The 24,375-nt window shown below is 43.4% G+C and overlaps 1 protein-coding gene across 2 annotated transcripts in view; it reads left to right on the forward strand.

Annotated features, from left to right (window-relative positions):
- Nucleotides 1-24,375, forward strand: part of LOC139173971 (digestive cysteine proteinase 2-like) — a 59,356-nt gene that overhangs the window by 27,471 nt on the left and 7,510 nt on the right. For both annotated transcript variants that reach the window (XM_070763947.1, XM_070763946.1), the window contains 5 exons: nt 5,152-5,244; nt 7,651-7,823; nt 13,404-13,647; nt 17,183-17,378; nt 21,905-22,098. In XM_070763947.1, coding sequence (XP_070620048.1) covers nt 5,152-5,244; nt 7,651-7,823; nt 13,404-13,647; nt 17,183-17,378; nt 21,905-22,098 — 900 coding nt within the window. The remainder of the gene's footprint in view (nt 1-5,151; nt 5,245-7,650; nt 7,824-13,403; nt 13,648-17,182; nt 17,379-21,904; nt 22,099-24,375) is intronic.

A 24,375-nucleotide genomic window follows, 5' to 3' on the forward strand; every position in this document is an offset into this window, starting at 1 on the left:
AGAGAGGGGCAGCATACAAATCTAATAAATTATTATTATTATTATTATTATTATTATTATTATTATTATTAATCTTGGTGCTGATGCTCTCAGTGTACATAAAAGAAAAAGATACATTTATCAAGAATCATGTGGTACAACTCTTAATGATTGTCATAGGGGTGAAATAAGCAATGAAGAAACAATCAATATTAATAAAAATCTTAGGATACAAGCAACAAGTTACAGTCACACAGTCCTGAGTGGGAGGAAAGGGGTGATAGGAATGATGAGAAAAAACTAGTAGAAATAGAAGTGTAGACTTAGTAAAAAGTCTGACAGTGTTGAGGGAATTATTTGTTTAGCAGAGTGATGGCATTCGGGGAAAAACTGTCCTTGTGTCTAGTTGTCTTGATGTGCAGTGCTCTGTAGCGACGTTTTGAGGGTAGGAGTTGAAACAATTTGTGTCCAGGATGTGAGGGGTCAGTAAATATTTCCACTGCCCTCTTTTTGACTTGTGCAGTCTACAGGTCCTCAATGGAAGGCAGGTTGGCAGCAATTGTTTTTTCTGCAGTTCTGATTCTCCTCTGAAGTCTGTGTCGGTCCTGTTGGGTTGCAGAACCAAACTAGACAATTATAGAGGTGCCGATGACAGACTCAATGATTCCTCTGTAGAACTGTCTCAGCAGCTCCTTGGGCAATTTGAGCTTCCTGATTTGGCGTAGAAAGAACATTCTTCGTTGTGCTTTTTGGATGATGAATAGGCCAGTGTTTCAGGCTTCACGTTTTACTCCACGCCAAGAGCGTACAATCACCTTGAAGAAAATAATTGGCCAACTGGAACTGCACGCACTTCATACTTGCCTTTTGTTCCACACACTTTTCTCAATTGTGCAACGTTGTGTTACACCTTAATTTAATTTAATTTATTTGACTTCTATGCCACCCAATCCCGTAGGACTCAGGGAGATTTACAATAAAAACAATACAATGGTAAAGTAATAAAAAAGAAGTCGAAAAACAACAATAAATAAATCCCCATGACCCTAACAAACCCAATTATAGCACACACACACCCCCAAAAAAACCCAAATACTGTATCCATATCAAACAAACGTGATTCAGGCACGTCTGGCATTAAAGCTCATGGCCCCCAGGCCCGTCGACAAAGCCCGGTTTTAACAGCTTTTTGAAAAGCCAATAGAGTGGTAGCAGTGCAAACATCAGGGTAGGGGAGTTGGTTCCATAGAGCCGGGGCAGCAACCGAAAAGGCCCTTCCCCTTGGTCCTACCAATCTTGCAACCTTTTTTTGTGAACTACCCAGGCTGTTTTTATGACTGTGAGTTATGGGTGCGTTGAAAATGCAAGTTTGCACCAGGGAAGATTTGACAGGAAGCAAAACCTAGGCTATAATTGGCATCTTGCCCTTAGCCAAATACAAAAGGGTGGATAATTTGTCTGAATTCTGCTAACTACCTGGGCAGCGTTTTTTCTGGGGAGTGCCTTGCTTTAAGCTTCTACCACCCTTTTTTTTTTTTTTTTGGATTTACCTGTGTAGGTTTTATTGCAAATCTTAGGAGAGATCTAGAGGCACCCAGATTTATTGAGCTTGGTATAATGCGTGCAAACCCATCAGGAAAGAAATAAAAGCTCGGAATTTGGTTGGGAGGAGGAGGAGGAGGAAGAGGAGGAGGACGGTTGCTGTAGAAGGAAGAAAGTGAGGTGAGAGGAATCAAAAAAATCCAAAACTTTAAGGATGAAAAAAATATATAGGGACTCTGAGACAGCAAGGAGGAGCATGTGCCTCCCATACACTGCCTCCCATACACTGGCTGCTGCTGCTACTACCTCTTCCTTCCCATGCTGAAGGGCTGCCCTCTCCTCTTGCTTGCTCGCTTTGTAGCCAGTGCCTTTCCTTCACTGTGGTGACTCCCCGGCTGCCCAGAGCGAAGGTTTATTCCCTCTCTAAGCGCCTAGAGAAAGGGAAATTCTTCGTTCACTCTAGATTGCCAAAGCCTCCTTAAGTGCCACCAATAGGCTCCTCTGGCAGCCCAGATGGCCGGGATTAAAGGGGGAATGGCAGGAAACTGACCGGGCCTTCATGATGCTCTCAAATTTCCTGGAAACGTTTCCTGGGCTCAAGTTCTTAAGTAGAAAACAATTCTTGAGAAGAGGCCAAAAAATCTTGAACACTCGGTTCTTATCTAGTAAAGTTCTTAAGTAGAGGCGTTCTTAAGTAGAGGTACCACTATATATATAAAGCTTTGCTACCATGCAGTACATCTCTTCCTTCCACAGGAGGGACAGTCCTTTTGAAGTTGTGTAAAATGCCTCTTTTGCTGCAAACAAGCACACAGGTTTGCAGATATTAAAAGCTGCCTGGCAAATCCCCATTTTCTAGCTTCAGTCTAGCCCAGGAGTTGGCAACCTTAAACACTCAAGTGGGGCCATTTGGACCCATTCCCCACAGAAAAGAAAATACCAGGAGCCACAAAACCCTTAGCAGCCACAGAACTAACATAATGTAGTTGAATTAAATGTTATGTTTTCTTCTGAAACTTTCCTTTTCTTGAATTTATACATGGTTGGCCTACCAGGGGTCAAAAAGCTCAATAAATTGCAGGCCAATGGATATCACACATTAGCGGTTGTCAGGGAGGACCTGCCGTCTTCGGCACTACCCTTGCGCCATTCAAAGCCATCATGGGCGTCTGCATGCCTGGCTTGCGCACGAAACCCTTCGGCACGAGATTTCGTTTCTGCGCATTAGCAGCAAGCGAAATCGCACACAAAAATACTTGTGCGAGCAAGATTTCCACGCATGCGAAGCAAACTATCGGCAAAAATTCACCAAAATCTCGCTCATGCAAGCATTTTCACACATTTATTTATTTATTTATTTACTTACTTACTTACTTACTTACTTACTTACTTACTTACTTACTTACTTACTTACTTACTTACTTACTTACTTATTTGATTTGTATGCCGCCCTTCTCCGTAGACTCGGGGCGGCTAACAACAGTAATAAAAAACATCATGTAAATCCAATACTAAAAACAACTAAAAAACCCTTATTATAAAACTAAACATCCATACAAACAAACATACCATGCATAAATTATAAAGGCCTAGGGGGAAAGAATATCTCAGTTCCCCCATGCCTGACGACAGAGGTGGGTTTTAAGGAGCGTACGAAAGGCGAGGAGGGTGGGGGCAATTCTAATCTCTGGGGGGAGTTGGTTCCAGAGGGTCGGGGCCGCCATAGAGAAGGCTCTTCCCCTGGGTCCCGCCAAGCGACATTGTTTTGTTGACGGGACCTGGAGAAGGCCCACTCTGTGGGACGTAACTGGTCGCTGGGATTCGTGCAGCGGAAGGCAGTCTCGTAGATCCCCTGGTCCGGTGCCATGAAGGGCTGTGCATGCACAGAAGCAAAATCTTGCACGTGGGGAGCACATGTGCCCCAAAGCTGCTACCGGAACTGAGCACCTTAATGTTCCTCTGGCAGCTGTGATGGATATTTTGAGTGACAGGGAGCTGCAGCAGAGGGATGAAAGAGCCGCATGTGGCTCCAGAGCCAAATTTTAATCATGTGACCGTAGGGATGCTGCAATAGTCAACAAATGTGAGGACCAGTTGTAAGTTATGACTGATTTCTGATCCAAAATATTTTAAACAGGGATATTTGGGGAAGGGGGAAACTCCTGAAGATCTTTTAAAAAGAGCTGTCAGACCACCAACCTCTGAGTCAGTTGTGGCACGTATGAGATTGATTGATTTATATACCTCCCTAATCAGCAAAAGACTTTCAGCGTTGATGTGATGCCTGGTTATTAGAACTGTCCATCAAAGCACGGTAGCCCAGGGAATTGACTCTGAGATTGTATTCTGGAGGGAGGGGGGAATTGAGGATAGAGGTATTTGGGAGGTATGAGTGGAAGGACGGATGAAGGGAGACTCACCGTCCTCGCATCAAGCCTCCATCTGTCAAACTGACAGATTTATGAGCGCATATTTAGAGACAGAGAAAGATAGGACTGACAGCTTTTGGATCAATTCTAATATTGAGGGGACCTCTTTGCAACCGGTTTTAAGTTATTTAATAAAAGTTAAACCCTTTTCATGCTCTAAATGCCAACAGGGTGCTGCTCTGCATCCTCCTCACGTTCCACCTAGTCCTGTTTTATATATATGTGTGTAGATTTTCACGGGTACAAGTGTGAAGGTCTTGGAATATTTGGGTTTCTTCCCATGTAGGTTTCAGAGATTCCTGGTGACGTTTCGACGAAGTCCCACTTGTCATCTTTAGGCTGGTGCTTTTCACCTTGTGCTAGGGGGAACATACCTGTACCCATGAAAATCTACGACAACTATATATATATATATATATATATATATATATATATATATATATATATATATATATATATCAGCAAAAACATGTGACATAGATTAGGTAGGTAGGTAGATAGATAGATAGATAGATAGATAGATAGATAGATAGATAGATAGATAGATAGATAGATGATAGATAGATAGATAGATAGATGTAGGTAGGTAGATAGATAGATAGATAGATAGATAGATAGATAGATAGATAGATAGATAGATAGATAGATAGATAGATAGATAGATAGATAGATGTAGGTAGATAGATAGGTAGGTAGGTAGGTAGGTAGGTAGGTAGATAGATAGATAGATAGATAGATAGATAGATAGATAGATAGATAGATAGATAGATGTAGGTAGGGAGAGAGGGAGGGAGAGAGAGAGGGAGCGAGAGGGAGAGAGATAGATAGATCTACCTACCTACCTATCTATCTATCTATCTATCTACCTACCTACCTATCTATCTATCCATCCTAATCTATTTTTCTACCCACTCACTGTCTGTCGATGCACCCACCCACCCACCCATCCATCCATCCATCCATCTATCTATCTATCATCTACCTACCCACCCACTTATTCACCCTTTCATCCACCTACCTACTTACCTACCTATCTTTATCAGAGTTAAGTTATGGGGCCATGGAGACTCCAAACTAATGGTGCATTTGACACACACACCCTCGGGGTCAGCATGGCCATCTCCCTCAATCAATAACCCTAATTGGGTTAGGGTCTATAGCAAATGTTTGATTGATTTGAGCCGCTCCTTGTGCCTTGCAGGAGTCATCAGTCTCCCTTATGCTGAAATCGAAGAGCCGTTTGAAGCCTGGTACAACCTGACTGGGAACAAGAGTCGCATTGAATATTATAATGGTAAGAAACCGGTGCCTTCACTAAAGGAAAAGAGAAGAACCCCCAGTTTTAGTTTTGGGGAGAGAAAAAAAAGACCAATGGCAAACCAGGATATGTTGATCCCAACTCTGAAGATATAGAATTTATTAACCAAACTGGTATAGCTGCCTGTCTCCCCAAAAGCAACCTTCGATGGAATAAAACAATTAATATCACAACAGCGGATATGAAATTTCACAATAAAAGATGTATATTGCAAAAGGAATATACAAACTCTAGGCAAAGTTAGGATAAAATGACCACCTGTTCTCCAAGTTGCGGCTTACAGCAAATTTATGCAAAACACACTAGAAATATAGAATTAAAAAAACTGCAGTAAAATACAAGCTGCCCTGAGTTTTCAGAGAAAGGCGGCGTACAAATAATAATAATAATAATAATAATAATAATAATAATAATAATAATAATAATAATAATAATAATTGTTCTGCCGGGCTCTCTGGTAGGAGCCTCCCGAAAATTCAAGGGTACAAATTTCAGACACACACACACACACACGTTTGAAAATTCAAAACAATGTTCTTTATCACAAAATTCAAAATAAACTAAGCACTCTTTTTGTATTGCAAAGAGCACTCGTCCAAAAACAACCGGGTAGTCTGTACAATTTCCCTTAAGCAGTCATTAAGTACTTAGCTAGCAGCTGTGAAGAAACTTCACATCCCTTCTTTTTCTAACGAAGTGAGACACACACATTACTCTGCTTTGGTTTCAAAGGCATGAAAAAGCAACAAAAAGTCCAGAAAACAGCAACACACGATTCCTGAAGAACTGCGATCAGATACTCTTCCACAACAGCCAAACCCACACGCTGCTATTTATAGCAGCAGCCCTAATTACTGGAGCCCCACCCAACCACAGGTGGCCTCTCTTATCTCCTGTAATATGTCCTTACTTGGTCTCTTCTACGCATAATTCTGCGCTTGCGTGGGTCCAAGACTTCCGCATCCGAATCGACCGAAGATAATGGAGATTGGCTTCCTGGGCTGTGTGCCAAGCCCCCCTCTTCCAAGTCACTCCTACCTTCTTCTTCGTCCGAGGAAACTAAACTCTGAACTGACTCTGTCGGCAATAACACAGGCCTAGGACATGTTGAAGTTTCCCCTGCATCCACCTCCCCATTCCCTGGGGAAGGAGCTGGGCCAGAGCCAACCACAACAACAATAATAAATAACAAATAATAATAATAATCCTAAAACACTAATACTTAAACTTAATCAATGACATCCATACATACATCCAATCATTGGCCCCTTGAATTGAGAGCTCTGCAGGATTATATGGGTTCCTCGGAAGGCATAGAAACAGAGAAGTCTGACGGCAGAAAAAGACCTCATGGTCCATCTAGTCTGCCCTTATACTATTTCCTGTATTTTATCTTAGGATGGATATATGTTTATCCCAGGCATGTTTAAATTCAGTTGCTGTGGATTTACCAACCACGTCTGCTGGAAGTTTGTTCCAAGCATCTACTACTCTTTCAGTAAAATAATATTTTCTCACATTACTTCTAATCTTTCCCCCAACTAACTTCAGATTGTGTCCCCTTGTTCTTGTGTTCACTTTCCTATTAAAAATACTTCCCTCCTGGACCTTATTTAACCCTTTAATATATTTAAATGTTTCGATCATGTCCCCCCTTTTCCTTCTGTCCTCCAGACTATACAGATTGAGTTCATGAAGTCTTTCCTGATACGTTTTATGCTTAAGACCTTCCACCATTCTTGTAGCCCGTCTTTGGACCCCTTCAATTTTGTCAATATCTTTTTGTAGGTGAGGTCTCCAGAACTGAACACAGTATTCCAAATGTGGTCTCACCAGCATTCTGTATAGCGGGATCATAATCTCCCTCTTCCTGCTTGTTATACCTCTAGCTATGCAGCCAAGCATCCTTCTTGCTTTCCCTACCGCCTGACTGCACTGTTCACCCATTTTGAGACTGTCAGAAATAACTACCCCTAAATCCTTTTCTTCTGAAGTATTTGCTAACACAGAACTGCCAATACAATGCTCAGATTGAGGATTCCTTTTCCCCAAGTGCATTATTTTACATTTGGAAACATTAAACTGCAGTTTCCATTGCTTTGACCATTTATCTAGTAAAGCTAAATCATTTACCATATTACAGACCCCTCCAGGAATATCAACCCTATTGCACACTTTAGAGTCATCGGCAAAAAGGCAAACCTTCCCCTCTGTCACTCACAAACATATAAAAAAGAATAGGACCCAGAACAGGCATTTCAACAGATGATGCACGATCCCTTTGCTTTGGCAAGCCAGAGATCCTCAGTGCTTTCTGGCTTAGTCACCTTCCTTCCCTCCTTTGTTTTTGTTTACCATGGCTCACGTTGTGCATTTTTGCAGGCCAGGTGGTGACGCTGCAGCTTGGATGCCTGGAGCCCTATGGCGCTTTGTTCAAAATTACCCCGGCCACCACGGAAAAAGTGGTCAATATTCAGAAGTGCTTCCTGTTAAACGGCACCAAAGAAAGCCAAGTGAAGCCACAGGGGGTCTTTCCCGACATGAAAAACTTCAAGGTGAGTCAATCATGCTCAGCAATTGGGGAAGAAAAGGAAGCCCAAGACCTCAAGTTGAATTTGTAGCTTGATGGCGAACCTTTTTTCCCATAGGTGTCAAAAGTGTGGGCGCGCGCATTGCCGCACGTGCATGAGTGCCCCAACACACGTAGTGCAATGTCCCTCCTGCACATCCCACCTCCTGCACATGCGGGTACGACTCACCGCGCACAGTAATTGGCAGCTAAAAGTTTTACTGCCACACTGGGTGTGGCTTATTTTGTGGGTGTGGCTTAATGGTCATGTGAATGGGTGGAAGTTGCCTGCTGGCCATGGGATCAGGTGGGAGTGACTTGAACAATCATCATCGTTCAAGTGAACTGTTAAGACCTTGATTTACAACCTTACCAGTGTCAGTGGAAGGCAGGTTGGTAGCTGTTCTGTCGGGCTCTCTGGTAGACTCCTCCCAAAAATTCACAGGTACAAATTTCAGACACACACACACGTTTGAAAATTCAAAACAATGTTCTTTACAATGAAAATTCACTTAAACGAAGCCCTCTTTTGGTATAGCCAAGAGCCCTCGTCTCCAAACAAACTGGTAATTTGTACAAGTCCCTTATCAGTTCTGTGATACTTAGCTTGCAGCTGTGAGGCAATTCACAGTCCTTCTTCTTTCACAAAGTGACACACACTTTGCTCTGGTTTAGTTTCAAAGCAGGGGGGAAAATCAGCACACAAAAGGTCAAAGTCAGTAAAGCAGTCACGAAACACAACGATCAGATAATCCTCCACAATGGCCAAACCCACAGGCTGCTCTTTATAGCAGCCTCACTAATGACCACAGCCCCACCCAACCACAGGTGGCCTCATTTTCTTTGATAATAATCTCTCAGTTGTTGCTGCCTATGCATCGCTCTCCGCATACGTGGCTGTATCATTAACTCTTGTTCCGAATCCAAGGAGGAGCTAGAGAATTGATCTCCTTCTGAGCTGTCTGCCACACTCTCCTCCTCCCTGTCACTCATGTCTTCTTGGCCAGAGGAGCCTTCATCAGCAGATTCCACCGGGGGCAAAACAGGCCTGCAGCATGTGGATGTCTCCCCCACATCCACAGTCCTTGGGGCAGGAGCTGGGCCAGAGCTAACCACAACAGTAGCAATTGGAGGTCTTCTCCATACAAAACAGATCTTCTCCCTTTGAGATGCAGCCTTTCCCCAGCTCACCTGCTTTGATGGCTCCGAGAATTACTGCACCTTCAGTTCTTTCAACAGACCATGGAAAACATTATAATACCCCAGCCCTATTCTCTTTCGAAAGGCCTCAGCAAGCTGTTCCAATTGAGAACGGTGCCTGGACGAATCCCTAGCCAGCTCAGCCTGCCCTTTGCCTGAGTGAGTCAGCCCCTTCCTCCTGCGCCAAAGCCTCCCTTCCCCGTGCCAAGTGTCTAATAAAATTGCAAGGCAGGTTTCACCCAGATGCTGTTGCCTTGACAGGAATGAAATCTCTTTCCTACAAAGGCAGCTCGAGGGGGCGTTTGTCACACACGTCGGATAGGGCAAGCTGTTCTTTGACCTGTGCCAAATCGCTGTCTGGTAGAGCACAGATGCTGCAGATGTGGGCAAGAGACAGGTGCTGGTTCGCTAATGAAGAACTCAAAATCCTCCTTGCTTTCAAAGAGCCTCCTTTGGATCACGGCAGCCTGTCTTTCCGATAAAGAAATATCTCAGGGACCGCCTTCTGCCGCACGAATCCCAGCGACCAGTTAGGTCCCACAGAGTGGGCCTTCTCCGGGTCCCGTCGACTAAACAATGTCGTTTGGCGGGACCCAGGAGAAGAGCCTTCTCTGTGGCAGCCCTGACCCTCTGGAACCAGCTCCCCCCAGAGATCAGAGTTGCCCCCACCCTCCTTGCCTTTCGTAAGCTCCTTAAAACCCACCTCTGTCGTCAGGCATGGGGGAATTGAGACTTTCCCTTCCCCCTAGGCTTATAAAATTTATGCATGGTATGTCTGTATGTATGATTGGTTTCTTAAATTAGGGTTTTTTAATTAACTTAAATATTAGATTTGTTTATATTGTCTTATTATTGTTGTTAGCCGCCCCGAGTCCACGGAGAGGGGCAGCATACAAATATAATAAGGGACCGCCTTCTGCTGCACGAATCCCAGCGACCAGTTAGGTCCAACAGAGTGGGTCTTCTCCGGGTCCCGTCAACTAAACAATGCCACTTGGCGGGACCCAGGGGAAGAGCCTTCTCTGTGGCGGCCCCGGCCCTCTGGAACCAACTGCCTCCAGAAATTAGAATTGTCCCCACCCTCCTTGCCTTTCGTAAGCTACTTAAAACCCACCTCTGCCGCCAGGCATGGGGGAATTGAGATATTCTTTCCCCCTAGGCCTTTACAATTTTATGCATGGTATGTCTGTATGTGTGTTTGGTTTTTATATTAATGGGTTTTTAATCGTTCTTATTATTGGATTATTATTGTACGTTGTCTTATTATTGCTGTTAGCCGCCCCGAGTCTCCGGAGAGGGTCGGCATACAAATCCAATAGATAGATAGATAGATAGATAGATAGATAGATAGATAGATAGATAGATAGATAGATAGAGAGAGAGAGAGAGAGAGAGAGAGAAAGAAAGAAAGAAAGAAAGAAAGAAAGAAAGAAAGAAAGAAAGAAAGAAAGAAAGAAAGAGAAAGGCAAACGTTTCCCCTGTCCAGTTGTGTCCAACTCTAGGAGGCAGTGCTCACCTCTCTTTCTTAAGTAGGAGAAACATCATTGACTGAAGATGCTTCCATGGTCATGTGGCCAGCATGATTGTGCATCAAGGTAGATGCAATGTTGTTACTTTCCCTCCAGTGATGCCTTAGAAAAGTGATGGCGAACCTATGGCACCGATGCCACAGGTGGCACACAGAGCAATATTTGCTGGCACGCGGCCCATTGCCCTAGCTCAGCTCCAATGTGCATTTGTGTGCTGGTCAGCTGATTTTTGGCTTGCACAGAGGCTCTGGAAGGGTGAGTTTGGCTTCCAGAGAGCCTCCAGGGGGGTGGGAGGGCGTTTTTACCCTCCCCTAGCTGCAGGGAAGCCTTTGGAGCCTGGGGAGGGTGAAACACAAGCCTACTGGGCCCACCAGAAGTTGGGAAACAGGCCATTCCTGGCCTCCAGAGGGCCTCCGGGAGGCAGGCTAAGCTGTTTTCACCCTCCCCTGGCATTGAATTATGGGTGTGGGTAGGAAGACCAAGAACCCACTGGAGATAGAGCAATTCTTTGACAGCAGCAGTAAACAAAAGCAATTTCCATGCTTGGCATGATTAGGAAGGGAATCGAAAATAAGTCAGTAAGTGTTGTATTGCCTCTGTACAAATCGATGGTGAGACCACACTTGGAATACTGTGTACAGTTGTGGTCACCGCACCTCAAGGAGGATATAATGGAACTGGAAAAGGTGCAAAAAAGGGGCAACAAGAATGATCAAGGAAATGGAGCCCCTCCCTTACGGAACCAGGTTGCAACACCTTGGTCTCTTCAGCCTTGAAAGACGGCGTTTAAGGGGGGACTTGATCGAAGTGTATAAAATCATGCATGGGATAGAAAAGATGAATAGAGAAAAATTCTTTTCTCTATCACACAATACTAGGACTAGGGGGCCCTCCCTAAAGCTCACAGGTAAGAAAGTGAGGACAAATCAAGGGAAATATTTCTTCACCCAGAGGGTCCTTGGTTGATGGAATTCCCTTCCAGAAGAGGTCGTGACAGCTGTCAGCATTGATAGCTTCAAGGCAGGATTAGACAGATGCATGGATGCCAAGTGTATCATAGGTGGTTATTGAAACGGATGTCCATGTGCCGCCTCTATGTTGGTGGAGGCAGGCAGGGTTCCCTTGGGTACCATTTGTTGGGGGTCAAGGGGAAGGGAGGGTCTTGCCTTCGCTTTCTGCTCAAGATCCCCATGAACAATTGGTGGGCCACTGTGGGACACAGAATGCTGGACTCAATGGGCTTTGACCCGATTCAGCATGGCTCTTCTTAGGTTCTTATGTTCTTGACATGTCCAATGTGTGCTGTGGGTTCCTTGTGACCTTCTGCCACTTGGTTTCCCTCTAGGTGACACCAATAACTCGTGATAATGTTGATAAAGTCCATCCCACTTACAAATGAAGTTGGGGGGGCGGAAGGGACAGTAATTCAGTAGGAGAAGTCTTGCTTTCTTTGTAGAGGTGCCAAATTCAACACCTGGTATCACTGGCAATCACTACTTCGCTATGGATTAAATCAGCCATGAGATGTTCTTCTTCCAGAAAATTGAGCTGCCAATTGAAAAAGGCAACTAGTGTGTGACTCCTGTTGGCTGAAAGACCTCCCATCACTACATAGCGTGCCAAGGCTACACTCCAAAAGGGAGATGAAGACAGGGGAGAAGACAGAGGATTTAAAATCTAAAATACAGTGATACCTCGTCTTACAAACGCCTCGTCATACAAACATTTCAAGATACAAACCCGGGGTTTAAGTTTTTTTGCCTCTTCTTACAAACTATTTTCACCTTACAAACCCACTGCCGCCGCTGGCATGCCCCGCCTCCGGACTTCCGTTGCCAGCGAAGCACCCGTTTTTGCACTGCTGGGATTCCCCTGAGGCTCCCCTCCATGGGAAAACACACCTCCTGACTTCCATGTTTTTGTGATGCTGCGCTTCACTGGCAACGGAAGTCCGGAGGTGGGGTTTCCCAGCAAGGGGGGCCTCAGTGAAATTGCAGCATCACAAAAACACGGAAGTCTGGAGGCAGGGTTTCGAGGACTTTGGTGTTTTTGCGATGCTGCGATTTAATTGATGCTCCCTTCGCTGGGAAACCCCACCTCCGGACTTCCATTGCCAGAGAAGCACTCGTTTTTGCGATGCTGGGATTCCCCTGCAGCATCGCAAAAACACAGAAGTCCAGAGGTGGGGTTTCCCATGGAGGGGAGCCTCAGGGGAATCCCAGCAGTGCAAAAACGGGCGCTTCAGTTGGCAAAAGGGGTGAATTTTGGGCTTGCACGCATTAATCACTTTTCCATTGATTCCTATGGGAAACATTGTTTCGTCTTACAAACTTTTCACCTTAAGAACCTAGTCCCGGAACCAATTAAGCTTGTAAGACAAGGTATCACTGTACGTTCCCCCGAATCTCTGCAAAGATGATCCCCATGGTTTCTTAAAGCCATTCTCCAAACTCTTAACAAAGCAGGTGGACAATGAAACACTGAGGTCTGGAGGAATCTGAGAACACCAAAGAGGATACTCGGATTTTTTGTATCCTATTGGGGTTGTCTCAAAATTGGGATCATATAATACCCCAACCAGTAATGAGCAGCCAAAATTTTTACTGCCACACTATGGGTGTGGCTTATTTTGTGGGTGGGGCTTAATGGTATAGGCTATTTGCGAAGTTTGGACCCACAAAAATCAAGGGAACACTTTATATCTAAAGTTTTACATTCATACCATTACTGTAGGCTGAGAAAAAAAAATGTGGTGCATTGCTTTCTGGGCATCCCTCGTAAATTAAATCAGTTTCCCATGTGCCCGTTTCAAAGGCTTCTCTCTGTTGTTCCTCCAGTTTGTAAGAGAAGAGTACTTCAAAGGCATATACACCTCCATGTGGCAGAAAATAACCGACTGGGGCAAGAAGAAGAACATCTATACGATGTGGGTGACCAACGCCAGCTGTGGAGTCACCCCGGTGCATTACGAGATGAAGGGCTACAACAACTTGCTGGGATCCCACTACGACAAGTACGAAATCACTTACAGCGACTTCTCCAACAGCTTCCCAGCTTCCATCTTCATCCTGAAATCTAATGGTGAGTTTGGAAGGATTCGTCTCCTGCCTGTATTCCAAAATATTTTGGGAGATGGCCGTCAAACTTTTGCCCATTGTGTGCAGGGTGACTACTTACCACCGTTGCAAACTTCACAACTCCGCAGGGATCAGAATCACGTCGTGCCCAAGCAGACCGTCTTCCATCCATCCATCCCCTCAGAGAGGGTCCGCAACTTGGGCATCCTCCTCGATCCACAGCTGACATTGGAACATCATCTTTCGGCTGTGGCGAGGAGGGCGTTTGCCCAGGTTCGCCTGGTGCACCAGTTGCGGCCCTATTTGGACAGGGAGTCATTGCTCACAGTCACTCATGCCCTCATCACCTCGAGGTTCGATTACTGCAATGCTCTCTACATGGGGCTACCTTTGAAAAGTGTTCGGAAACTTCAGACCGTGCAGAATGCGGCCACGAGAGCCATCGTGGGGCTTCCTAGATTCGCCCACGTTTCTGCAACACTCCGCGGCCTGCACTGGCTGCCGATCGGTTTCCGGTCACAATTCAAAGTGTTGGTAATGACCTTTAAAGCCCTACATGGCATTGGGCCAGAATACATCCAGAACCACCTTCTACCGCACGAATCCCAGCGGCCGATAAGGTCCCACAGAATTGGCCTTCTCCAGGTCTCGTTGACCAAACAATGTCGTTTGGCGGGCCCCAGGGGAAGAGCCTTCTCTGTGGCAGCCCCGGCCCTCTGAAATCAACTCCCCCCAGAGATTAGAACAGCCCCCACCCTCCTTGTCTTTCGCAAATTACTCAAGACCCACCTTTGTCGCCAGGCATGGGGGCGTTAGGATATTCCTTCCCCTAGGCCATTACAAGTTATGTATGGTATGTTTGTGTGTATGTTTGGTTTTTATAATAAGGGTTTTTAGTTGTTTTATTAAATCGGATTGTTACATGTTGTTTTTTATCATTGTTGTTAGCCGCCCCGAGTCTGCGGAGAGGGGCAGCATACAAATCCAATAAATAAATAAATAAAAAATCCATCCATCCATCCATCCATCCATCCATCCATCCATACATACATACATACATACATACATACATACATACTTATAAAATGGAATGGTTGGTATGTGTTGTATGCCCTTGACACTGGGGAAGCCAGATTGGCTAAATGAGTACAGAATTAATGACTGCAGTGAGTTGCTTAACAACCACAGCGAAAAAGGTCGTAAAACCAGGAATGACTTATTTAGCAACAGAAATTCTGGTCTCAATTGAGGTCAGTTTTCTGAACTGGGATAACACAATTTCCTTCATTTCTTCCTGTGCCCCTTTGATCTTGCAAACGTCGACAAATATATTGGTTTCCAATTGCCATTTTTTCACCTCCACCAGCTCCCGTTCCTCGCAGCACAAGGCAAAACTGAAACACCCAAATGAAAAAGCAGGCTGGAGAAGGCCCTGCAAGTGACCTTTTATTTTCTTGCAGAGAAAGAGACTCCAACATTTAATCTAAAAATAGTTGGATCAGCTGGAGCTAAAGCTCTCAGAAATGTGGTTCTGGTGTAGATGCTGAAAACGACACTGCCGGCCTTTATCCAGCTTCTCCTATTCTTTCTTTCTTTCTTTCTTTTCTTTTTCTTCTACATCATCTTCTTCTTCTCCTCCTCCTTCTTCTTCTCCTTCTCCTTTTTTTCTTCTTCTTCTTCTTCATCTTCTTCTTCATCATCATCTTCTTCTTCCTCTTCTTCTCCTTCTTCTCCTTTTCCTTTTTTCTTCTTCTTCTTCATCTTCTTCATCATCATCATCTTCTTCTCCTTCTCCTTCTCCTTTTTTTCTCTTCTCCTTCTTCTTCTCCTTCTCCTTTCTTCTTCTTCTTCTTCATCTTCTTCTTCTTCTCCTCCTTCTTCTTCTCCTTTTTCTTCTTCTCCTTCTTCTTCTCCTTCTCCTCCTCCCCCTCCTTCTCCTTCTTTCTCTTCCTCTTTCATTCCAACCTATGAGGCTATAGCCCACAAGGACCAAGGGAATTTGCATGGATATTATATGTTCTTAATTTGGACAGATTTTATGGTTGGTATTACAGAGCTTTAGAATCATTCTCCAACCTCTCCATAGACCGTTTGCTTAAGGCACTTGGAAATTTATTTGATCTTTTAATGACTTTCTGGCCTGAGGATATTTGCCCTTCCCTTCTCTGTTATTCCTATTGTGATTTGATGTTTGGCAACATGTAAGCTAGGGATAATTTATTATTACCAAAGAGCAATGTGGCTTAAAGCTGCATGTTATCCACATTGTTTGATTTAAATAGAAAACTCAAAACAGTGAACATACTCTAGTGCTACCTACTCTACTACCTGTAGCAGAGCTAGCCAGATTCTTTCTTTCTTTCTTTCTTTCTTTCTTTCTTTCTTTCTCTTTCTTTCTTTCTTTCTTTCTATCGATCTATCTATTTATTTATCTATCTATTTTATATGTTTGTTTGTTTTGTCATGTACGAATTGGTGGTACAAAAAGATATAATAATATTTATATACATTATGCTAGTAAAAGAGAAACAATAGGACAGGGGACGGAAGGCACTCTGGTACACTTATGCACACCCCTTACTGACTCTTAGGAATCAGGAGAGGTCAAGAGTGGACAGTCTAAGGGTAAAGTTTTGGGGGTCAGGTGATGATACTACAGAGTCTGGTAGTGAGTTCCAGGCATCAACTATTCGGTTACTAAAGTCATATTTCCTGCAGTCCAGTTTGGAGTGGTTTACTTTAAGTTTGTATCTTTCGTGTGCTCATGTGTTGTTGTGGTTGAAGTTGAAGTAGTCGTTGACAGGAAAGGCATTGTAGCAGATGGTTTTATGGGATATGCTTAGGTCGTGTTTAAGGTGACGTAGTTCTAAGCTTTCTAAACCTAGGACTGTGAGTCTACTTGCGTAGGGTATTCTGTTTATTTATTTATTTTTTATTTATTTATTTATTTATTTATTTATTAGATTTGTATGCCACCCCTCTCCGTAGACTCGGGGCGGCTCACAGCATACAATTAAACAATTCATGACAAATCTAATAAATTTAAAAAACATTTAAAAACCCCATTATTAAACCAGACATACACACAGACATACCATACATAAATAGTATAGGCCCGGGGGAGGGGGGGGTGCCTCAATTCCCCCATGCCTGATGGCAGAGCTGAGTTTTAAGGAGTTTACGGAAGGCAAGGAGGGTGGGGGCAGTTCTAATCTCTGGGGGGAGCTGGTTCCAGAGAGTCGGGGACGTCACAGAGAAGGCTCTTCCCCTGGGACCCATCAGACGACATTGTTTAGTCGACGGGACCCGGAGTAGTGTTCTGTTGCATGTGGAGGAGTGGAGGACTCTTCTAGTAAAGTATCTCTGGACATTTTCTAGAGTGTTTATGTCTGAAATGTGGTGTGGGTTCCAGACAGATGAGCAGTATTCTTCACATTCCTGGTTTCAAAATACTTCTCTGGGTTTGTGAAATGGACTAATGCGTTTTGTTGATCCGTGGGTATTGTAACACCCACATATGTGTTGTTCTTCCTCCCTAGAAACCCAACTGTGTGATGAGCTGCCAGGAGATTCCACGGAACACCACATCATGGCCAACCCCATGGCTGACTTTGTTGGTGGACCCGAGGATCGTGCCCACACTCTGTTCCACCACTACAGGAAACGCTTTGGGAAGAGCTATGACACCGAGCAGGAGATGGAGCATCGGAAACACACCTTCACCCACAACATGAGGTGCAAAGCCTCAGGAGAAGAGATGGAGGGAGGGAGGGTGGCTGGTAGAGAAGAGAAAAGAACTTTAGTGGTTATTAGTTGCAAAGTCTTTTTCTGACCCATCGAAACCTCATAGAGCCGGGGTGGCGCAGCAGGTAGAGCGCAGTACTGCAGGCCACTAAAGCTGACTGCTAAATCTGCAGCTCAGCAGTTCAAATCTCATCACCGGCTCAAGGTTGACTCAGCCTTCCATCCTTCCGAGGTGGGTCAAATGAGGACCTGGATTGCTGGGCTCAATATGCTGATTCCGTAAGAGGGGGCTGTAAAAGCATTAATTATTTATTTTATTTTATTGTGTTTTGTTTTGTTTTGTTTTAATTTGTTTTAATTTGTTTTAATTTGTTTTAATTTGTTTTAATTTGTTTTAATTTGTTTTAATTTGTTTTAATTTATTTTATTTTATTATTTTATCTTATCTTATCTTATCTTATCTTATCTTATTTATTATTTTATTTTATTTTATTTATTTGATTTGTATGCCGCCCCTCTCCGTAGACTCGGGGCGGCTAACAACAGTAATAAAAAACAGCATGTAAATCCAATACTAAAACAACTAAAAACCCTTATTGTAAAACCAAACAAACATACCATGCATAAATTGTAAATTGAAGGGGTATATAAGTCTAAATGTTATTGCTATTGCTGAGGTTGTTGATATTTCTCCTGGCAATCTTAATTCCAAGTAGTTTAATGGAAAGAAGGACTTGAGGGTGACATAATAGTAGTGTTCCAATATTTGAAGGACTACCACAAAGAAGAGGAGTGAGTCAATCTATTCCCTAAAGCACCAGAAGGCAGAAGGAGAAATTAATCAAGGAGAAAACCCACCTAGAACTAAGGAAATATTTTCTGACATTTAAAGAATTAATCAGTGGAATAACTTGCTTCCAGAAGTTGTGGATACTCCAACACTGAAGTTTTTAAGGAGAGATTGGACAACCCCTTGTCTGAAGTGGTGTAGGGTTTCCTCTTTAAGCAGAGGGTTGGACTAGAAGACCTCCAAGGTCCCTTCCAACTCTGTATTCTGATCTAAAATAATATCTTGGCTATGTCAGGTGAATTTTCTCCATAATCAGTAAACATGCTCACTATTGGAGGAAAGGCTGGAATGATACATTCTACAAATAGTTGGTTGCACTCTTCTCTCTTTATTATTCCTTAATATTCTGATTTTAATTCACTTGAATCATTTTAATGTAAGTTCAAAGGTTTTCATTGGCAGTCTTCGGAGAGTGGCGGCATACAAATCTAATAAATAATAATAATAATAATAATAATAATAATAATAATAACAACAACAACAACAACAATAATAATAATACCATTTACCAGTGGCAAAGAACTGGTGGGATCATAAGCCCGAAAAAGTGGTCGAAAATGAGCAAGCAAAACTACTGTGGGACTCCCGACTTCAGACTGACCGAATTCTGAAGCATAACAGACATTGTGATCGTGGAGAAAAAGAAAGTATGGATCATTGACATCGCAATCCCAGGAGACAGCAGAATTCAGGAGAAGCAGCTAGAGAAATTAGTGAAATACAAAGATCTAAAAATCGAGCTGCAACGACTCTGGCATAAGCCAATGAAAGTGGTCCCAGTGGTACTTGGCACGCTGGGCGCAGGGCCAAAGGATCTCAGTGGACATTTGAAAACCATCGGAATTGACAAAATCTCCATCTGTCAATTGCAAAAGGCCGCTTTACTGGGACCCGCAAACATAATTCGCCGCTACATCACACAGTCTTAGGTGCTTGGGAAGCGCCCGACTGGGGATGAAATATGAAATCCAGCATAGTGATCTCATTTGCTGTGTTGTACTGACATAATAATAATAATAATAATAATAATAATAATAATAATAATAATAATAATAATGATAGTGATAGTGATAATAATAATAATAATAATAATAATAATAATAATTATTATTATTATTATTATTATTATTATTATTATTATTATTATTATTATTATTATTTGCACGAAGACATGGGTGACAAGGTGGAAGCTTCTTCTCCCATCCTACCGGCCAAGTTTTGAGTTTGTGTTTCGTTGTAAGCATTAGCATGTAAACCATTCCGATGTTATCCTGTAGTATCGATGAAATTAATTTACATCTGAGATTAAAATGCATAATCGGGAACATATTGATAACATATTAAGAACATATTGCACAATCTTCAAATACAGCTCCTCTGCCTAGAACTCACAACGCATTTCGGACATAAACATCCAGAGATACTTTACTAGAAGAGCCCTCCACTCCTCCACTCACAACAGAATACCCTACGCAACTAGATTTACAATCCTAGGTTTAGAAAGCTTAGCACTAAGTCGCCTTAAACAGGACCCAAGCATAGCCTATAAAATCACCTGCTACAATGTTCTTCCTGTCAATGACTACTTCAGCTTCAGCCACAACAACACATGAGCACACGACAGATACGAACTTAAAGTAAACTGCTCCAAACTGGACTGCAGGAAATACGACTTTAGTAACCGCGTGGTTGACGCATGGAACTCATTACCTGACTCCGTAGTATCACCACCTGACCCCCAAAACTTTACCCTTAGACTATCCACAACAACACACAAGCACACAACAGGAAATACACGTTTAGTAACCGAGTAGTTGATGCATGGAACTCACTACCAGACTCTGTAGTATCGTAACCTAGCCCCCAAAAGTTTTCCCTTAGACTATCCACTGTTCACCTCTCCCGATTCCTTAGAGGTCAGTAAGGGGCGTTCACAAGTGCACCAGTGTGCCTTACGTTCCCTGTCTTAATGTTTCTCTCTTACTAGTATTATAAAACAATTCTTGTCAAAACAAGAAGCAATCGAACAAGGCTTTGAACTGGTTCCAAGAGTTCTCATAAGGTCCCAAAAGTGGAGATTGAATAACTCATGCAGAAGTCAAGCTTAGATAGTTGTGAGTCGCAAAATCAGTGGGTCCAGCGATACTTAAGAGTTGTGGTGACACGGTGATTAGAATGCAGTATTGCGACTAACGGTGCAATTCTACTGCCAAGAGTTTGATTCTCACCAGCTCAAAGTTGAGCTCAGTCTTTCATTCCTCTGAGGTCAGTAAAATAAGGGCCCAGATTGTTGGGGGCAATATGCTGACTCTATAAATCACTGAAAGCGTGCCCTAAAACACTGTAAAGTGGTATATAAGTGCTGTTGCTATTTGTTTTCTAGTCCCCTAAGAGTTCTAGGAAAAGCCAGACACCACGTCCACCATTTTGTGAAGGTGCAAGCTCAACATGTGAGCCAATTGTTTCTTTGTCATAGAAACATAGAAGATTGACGGCAGAAAAAGACCTCATGGTCCATCTATTCTGCCCTTATACTATCTCCTGTATTTTATCTCTAGATCTATGTTTATCCCAGGCATGTTTAAATTCAGTTACTGTGGATTTAAGAACCACGTCTGCTGGAAGTTTGTTTCAAGCATCTACTGCTCTTTCAGTCAAATAATATTTTCTCAAGTTGCTTCTGATCTTTCCCCCAACTCACCTCAGATTGTGCCCCCTTGTTCTTGTGCTCACTTTCCTATTAAAAACACTTCCCTCCTATTCATCATAGAATAGAGTAGAGTAGAATAGAATAGAATAGAATAGAATAGAATTATTTTATTGGCCAAGAGGAATTTGTCTTTGGTGCAGATTTATTTTATTTATTTATTTATTTATTTATTTATTTATTTATTTATTTATTTATTTATTTATTTATCTATCTATCTATCTATCTATCTATCTATCTATCTATCTATCTATCTATCTATCTATCTATCTATCTATCTATCTATCTATCTATCTATTTATTTATTTATTTATTTATTTATTGGATTTATATGCTGCCCCTCTCCGAAAACTCGGGGCGGCTAACAGCAATCATAAACAGTGTACAATAATAATCCAATACTAAAAGCGAATTAAAAACCCCTTAATATAAAAAACCAAACATACATACAAACAGACATACCATGCATAGAATTGTAAAGGCCTAGGGGGAGAAGGAATCTTAATTCCCCCATGCCTGGCGGCAGAGGGGGTTTTAAGTAGCTTACGAAAGGCAAGGAGGGTGGGGGCAATTCTAATCTCTGGGGGGAGTTGGTTCCAGAGGGCCGGGGTCACCACAAAGAAGGCTCTTCCCCTGGGTCCCGCCAAGCGACATTGTTTAGTTGACGGGACCCGGAGAAGACCCACTTTGTGGGACCTAACTGGTCGCTGGGATTTGTGCGGCAGAAGGCTCTCAGTGTACATAAAAGAAAATATGCATTTGTCAAGAATCATGAGGTGCAACACACAGGGGTCAATGAAGATAAATAAAGCACAATTTGCAGACGAAAACAAAGAGAGAATGCCTTTTCTAATGGGTGCCCATGACTTTCCATCAATCTTAGGGATCTTTAAGCCTCAGGAAGGGAGATGATATATATAATACTTGGCTTAACTCTTGCTCTTTCTCCCCCTTTCCCAGGTTTGTCCATTCGAAGAACCGAGCCAACCTGCCCTTTAAGCTGGCCCTGAACCACTTGGCTGATCTTACCCTGGAAGAGATGGCTGTGATGAGGGGAAAGCTCAAGAGCACGGCGCCCAACAAGGGGCAACCCTTCCCTGACGAGATTTACACAGGCCTCATCCTGCCAGAAAGTTTGGACTGGCGACTCTATGGTACGTATTGCTGGTTTGGGAAGAACATGGTTCATAAAAGATGAGCAAGAGTTAACTCAACATCTCTTTGTTGTACACGGAGGGTGAAAAACAGGCCTACTGGAAATTCTGGAAGGCTGGAAATGGGCCTGTTTTCGGCCTCTGGAGCTCCTAGGGAAACTGTTTTCGACCTCATGGAGGCTTGAAGAAAGCCTCCAGAGCCCAAGGAGGCCCAAAATGCCCCTTCCCCATTGTTGTGTTTGGGCCTGAGCCAGCCATTGCTCCCACAGATGGGAGAGACGCAGCACAAAGTGAGTGCGAAAGCCTGGTTGACAGCCAGGAAGACGTGGCAGACAGCCAGGAGGACGAGGCCACTGGTTTGCAGGATTCAGCAGACAGCCAAGGGGATTTGGCATGCAGTCCCTCAGACAGTCTTTCGTCCTTGGATTCTTCTGCAGATCAATATATTGATCTGTGTAGCCAAAGAGCTATGCAAAGGAGGGATCGATTGAAGGAGTATTACAAGTCATCAGAGTAGCACGTGGGCTGGGTGTGGTTCCCTTAATGAGGGCTAAAGGTATAAAAGGGAATAAAGGCCCAAGGCAAACTGTGGCTGTTTATCTGTGTTATTTTGTGGTTCCTGCTCTGAAGTTTCTGTTCTGTGCCATTGGAGTTTTCAACCCAGCTTTTTCAGACAAGTGGGAGGTGAAACCTCTGGGACTTGCTGTTTGCTCCAAAGATTCAAAAGGACTCCTGAAACGTCTTTGCTCATTCCAGGTTGTCTTTGTTTGCTTTTTCCTGTGTTTTTGTATGCGGCTGAAGTAAGCCTTGCACTATCATTGTTTTCGGACACTAAGAACTGTTTTGAGTAACCCTTTTTTTTATTTAATACAAGTTTGCTGATTAGCAGAGCACGTGTGTGTTTAATTTCTTTTCCTTGGATTATTACACATTGCCTGAGCCCAGTCAGGCAGAACACCCATGGTGCAAGAGGCTGACTAGGCCACATCCACCATGGCCGCGCCCACCCAGCAACTAGGCAGAGAACCCCTTGCTAAAAATTTTGAAGCCCACCCTGGGTACGTCTTTCAGACCCTGCACATGATTTTGGTGGCACCATGGATGGTTGGTTTTGTGTAGCTTCTCTGAACCCTTGGTGTCATGTTCTCAATGGAGCTCACCAGCCATATTGAAGGAAGACAAGTTTATCACAATCCAAGTAAAAGCACACAACAAACCATGATGACACTCTATATGCACCTACACTTAATGAGGTAGCCAATCTGTTAGTACAAGGTACATGGTTGTTAGGGTTTGCCATTGTAAACTACCTATTGTAGTCTCTTGTACTATCACTTTAAATATTTTGGGCTGGTTCGCCATAAGAGGGCGCCAGTACTCCTTCCCTCAATGATGCTTTATCGCTCATTCACTTTTGCTTTGCCTTGAGGGGGGAGTGTACTTGCTTAGTGCTTGTGTTTGCTTAGTGCTTGTTATGGATTGTTTCTATTTTGTATATATGTAAATAGCACTTATTAAGCATAACTAAGTCTGTGTCTTTTTCTTTGGCTTTACCACACATCCACATTCTGTTAAAATTCTCTGCTCAGTGTATGTCAAAGGTCTCATAGCCTAGCTATACCGAGACATACCAACACAATCATTCTCAGTCACTAGTGTGACTAGCGAATGGGAGCCAAGGTGGGCTAATTTATTCACACATGGCAGAGTAAGGATACTGCAAAATCCACATTTCCACCTCACTCTGTGCTCAGCCAGAGGTGATATTTGCCAGTTCTCTGAACTCCTCAAAATTTGCGCTACTGGTTCTCCAGAACCTGCCAGAACCTGTTGAATTTCACCCATGTTTGGCAGTGCAGTGGGACCTCTACTTAAGAACTTAATTCGTTCCCTGACCAGGTCCTTAAGTAGAAACGTTCTTAAGTAGAAGCAATTTTCCCCATAGGAATCAATATAAAAGCAAATAATGCGTGCAAACCCATTAGGAAAGAAATAAAAGCTCGGAATCTGGGTGGGAGGAGGAGGAGGAGGAAGAGGAGGAGGAGGACAGTCGTTGCCAAAGGAAGAAGGTAAGGTGACTTTATGGCTTTAAAAAAAAGAAGGACTCTGAGGTGGCAAGGAGGAGCACGCACCTCCAATACACCCGGCACGAGGCTGCCTCCCATACACTGGCTGCTACTGCTGCTACCTGCTTCCTCTTCCTTCCCATGCTGAAGGGCTCCCCTCTCCTCTGGCTTGCTCGCTTTGTAGCGGGCACCTTTCCTTCATTGTGGTGAC

This window comes from Erythrolamprus reginae, chromosome 11, assembly GCF_031021105.1.
Source record: "Erythrolamprus reginae isolate rEryReg1 chromosome 11, rEryReg1.hap1, whole genome shotgun sequence".
Lineage (NCBI taxonomy): Eukaryota > Metazoa > Chordata > Lepidosauria > Squamata > Dipsadidae > Erythrolamprus > Erythrolamprus reginae.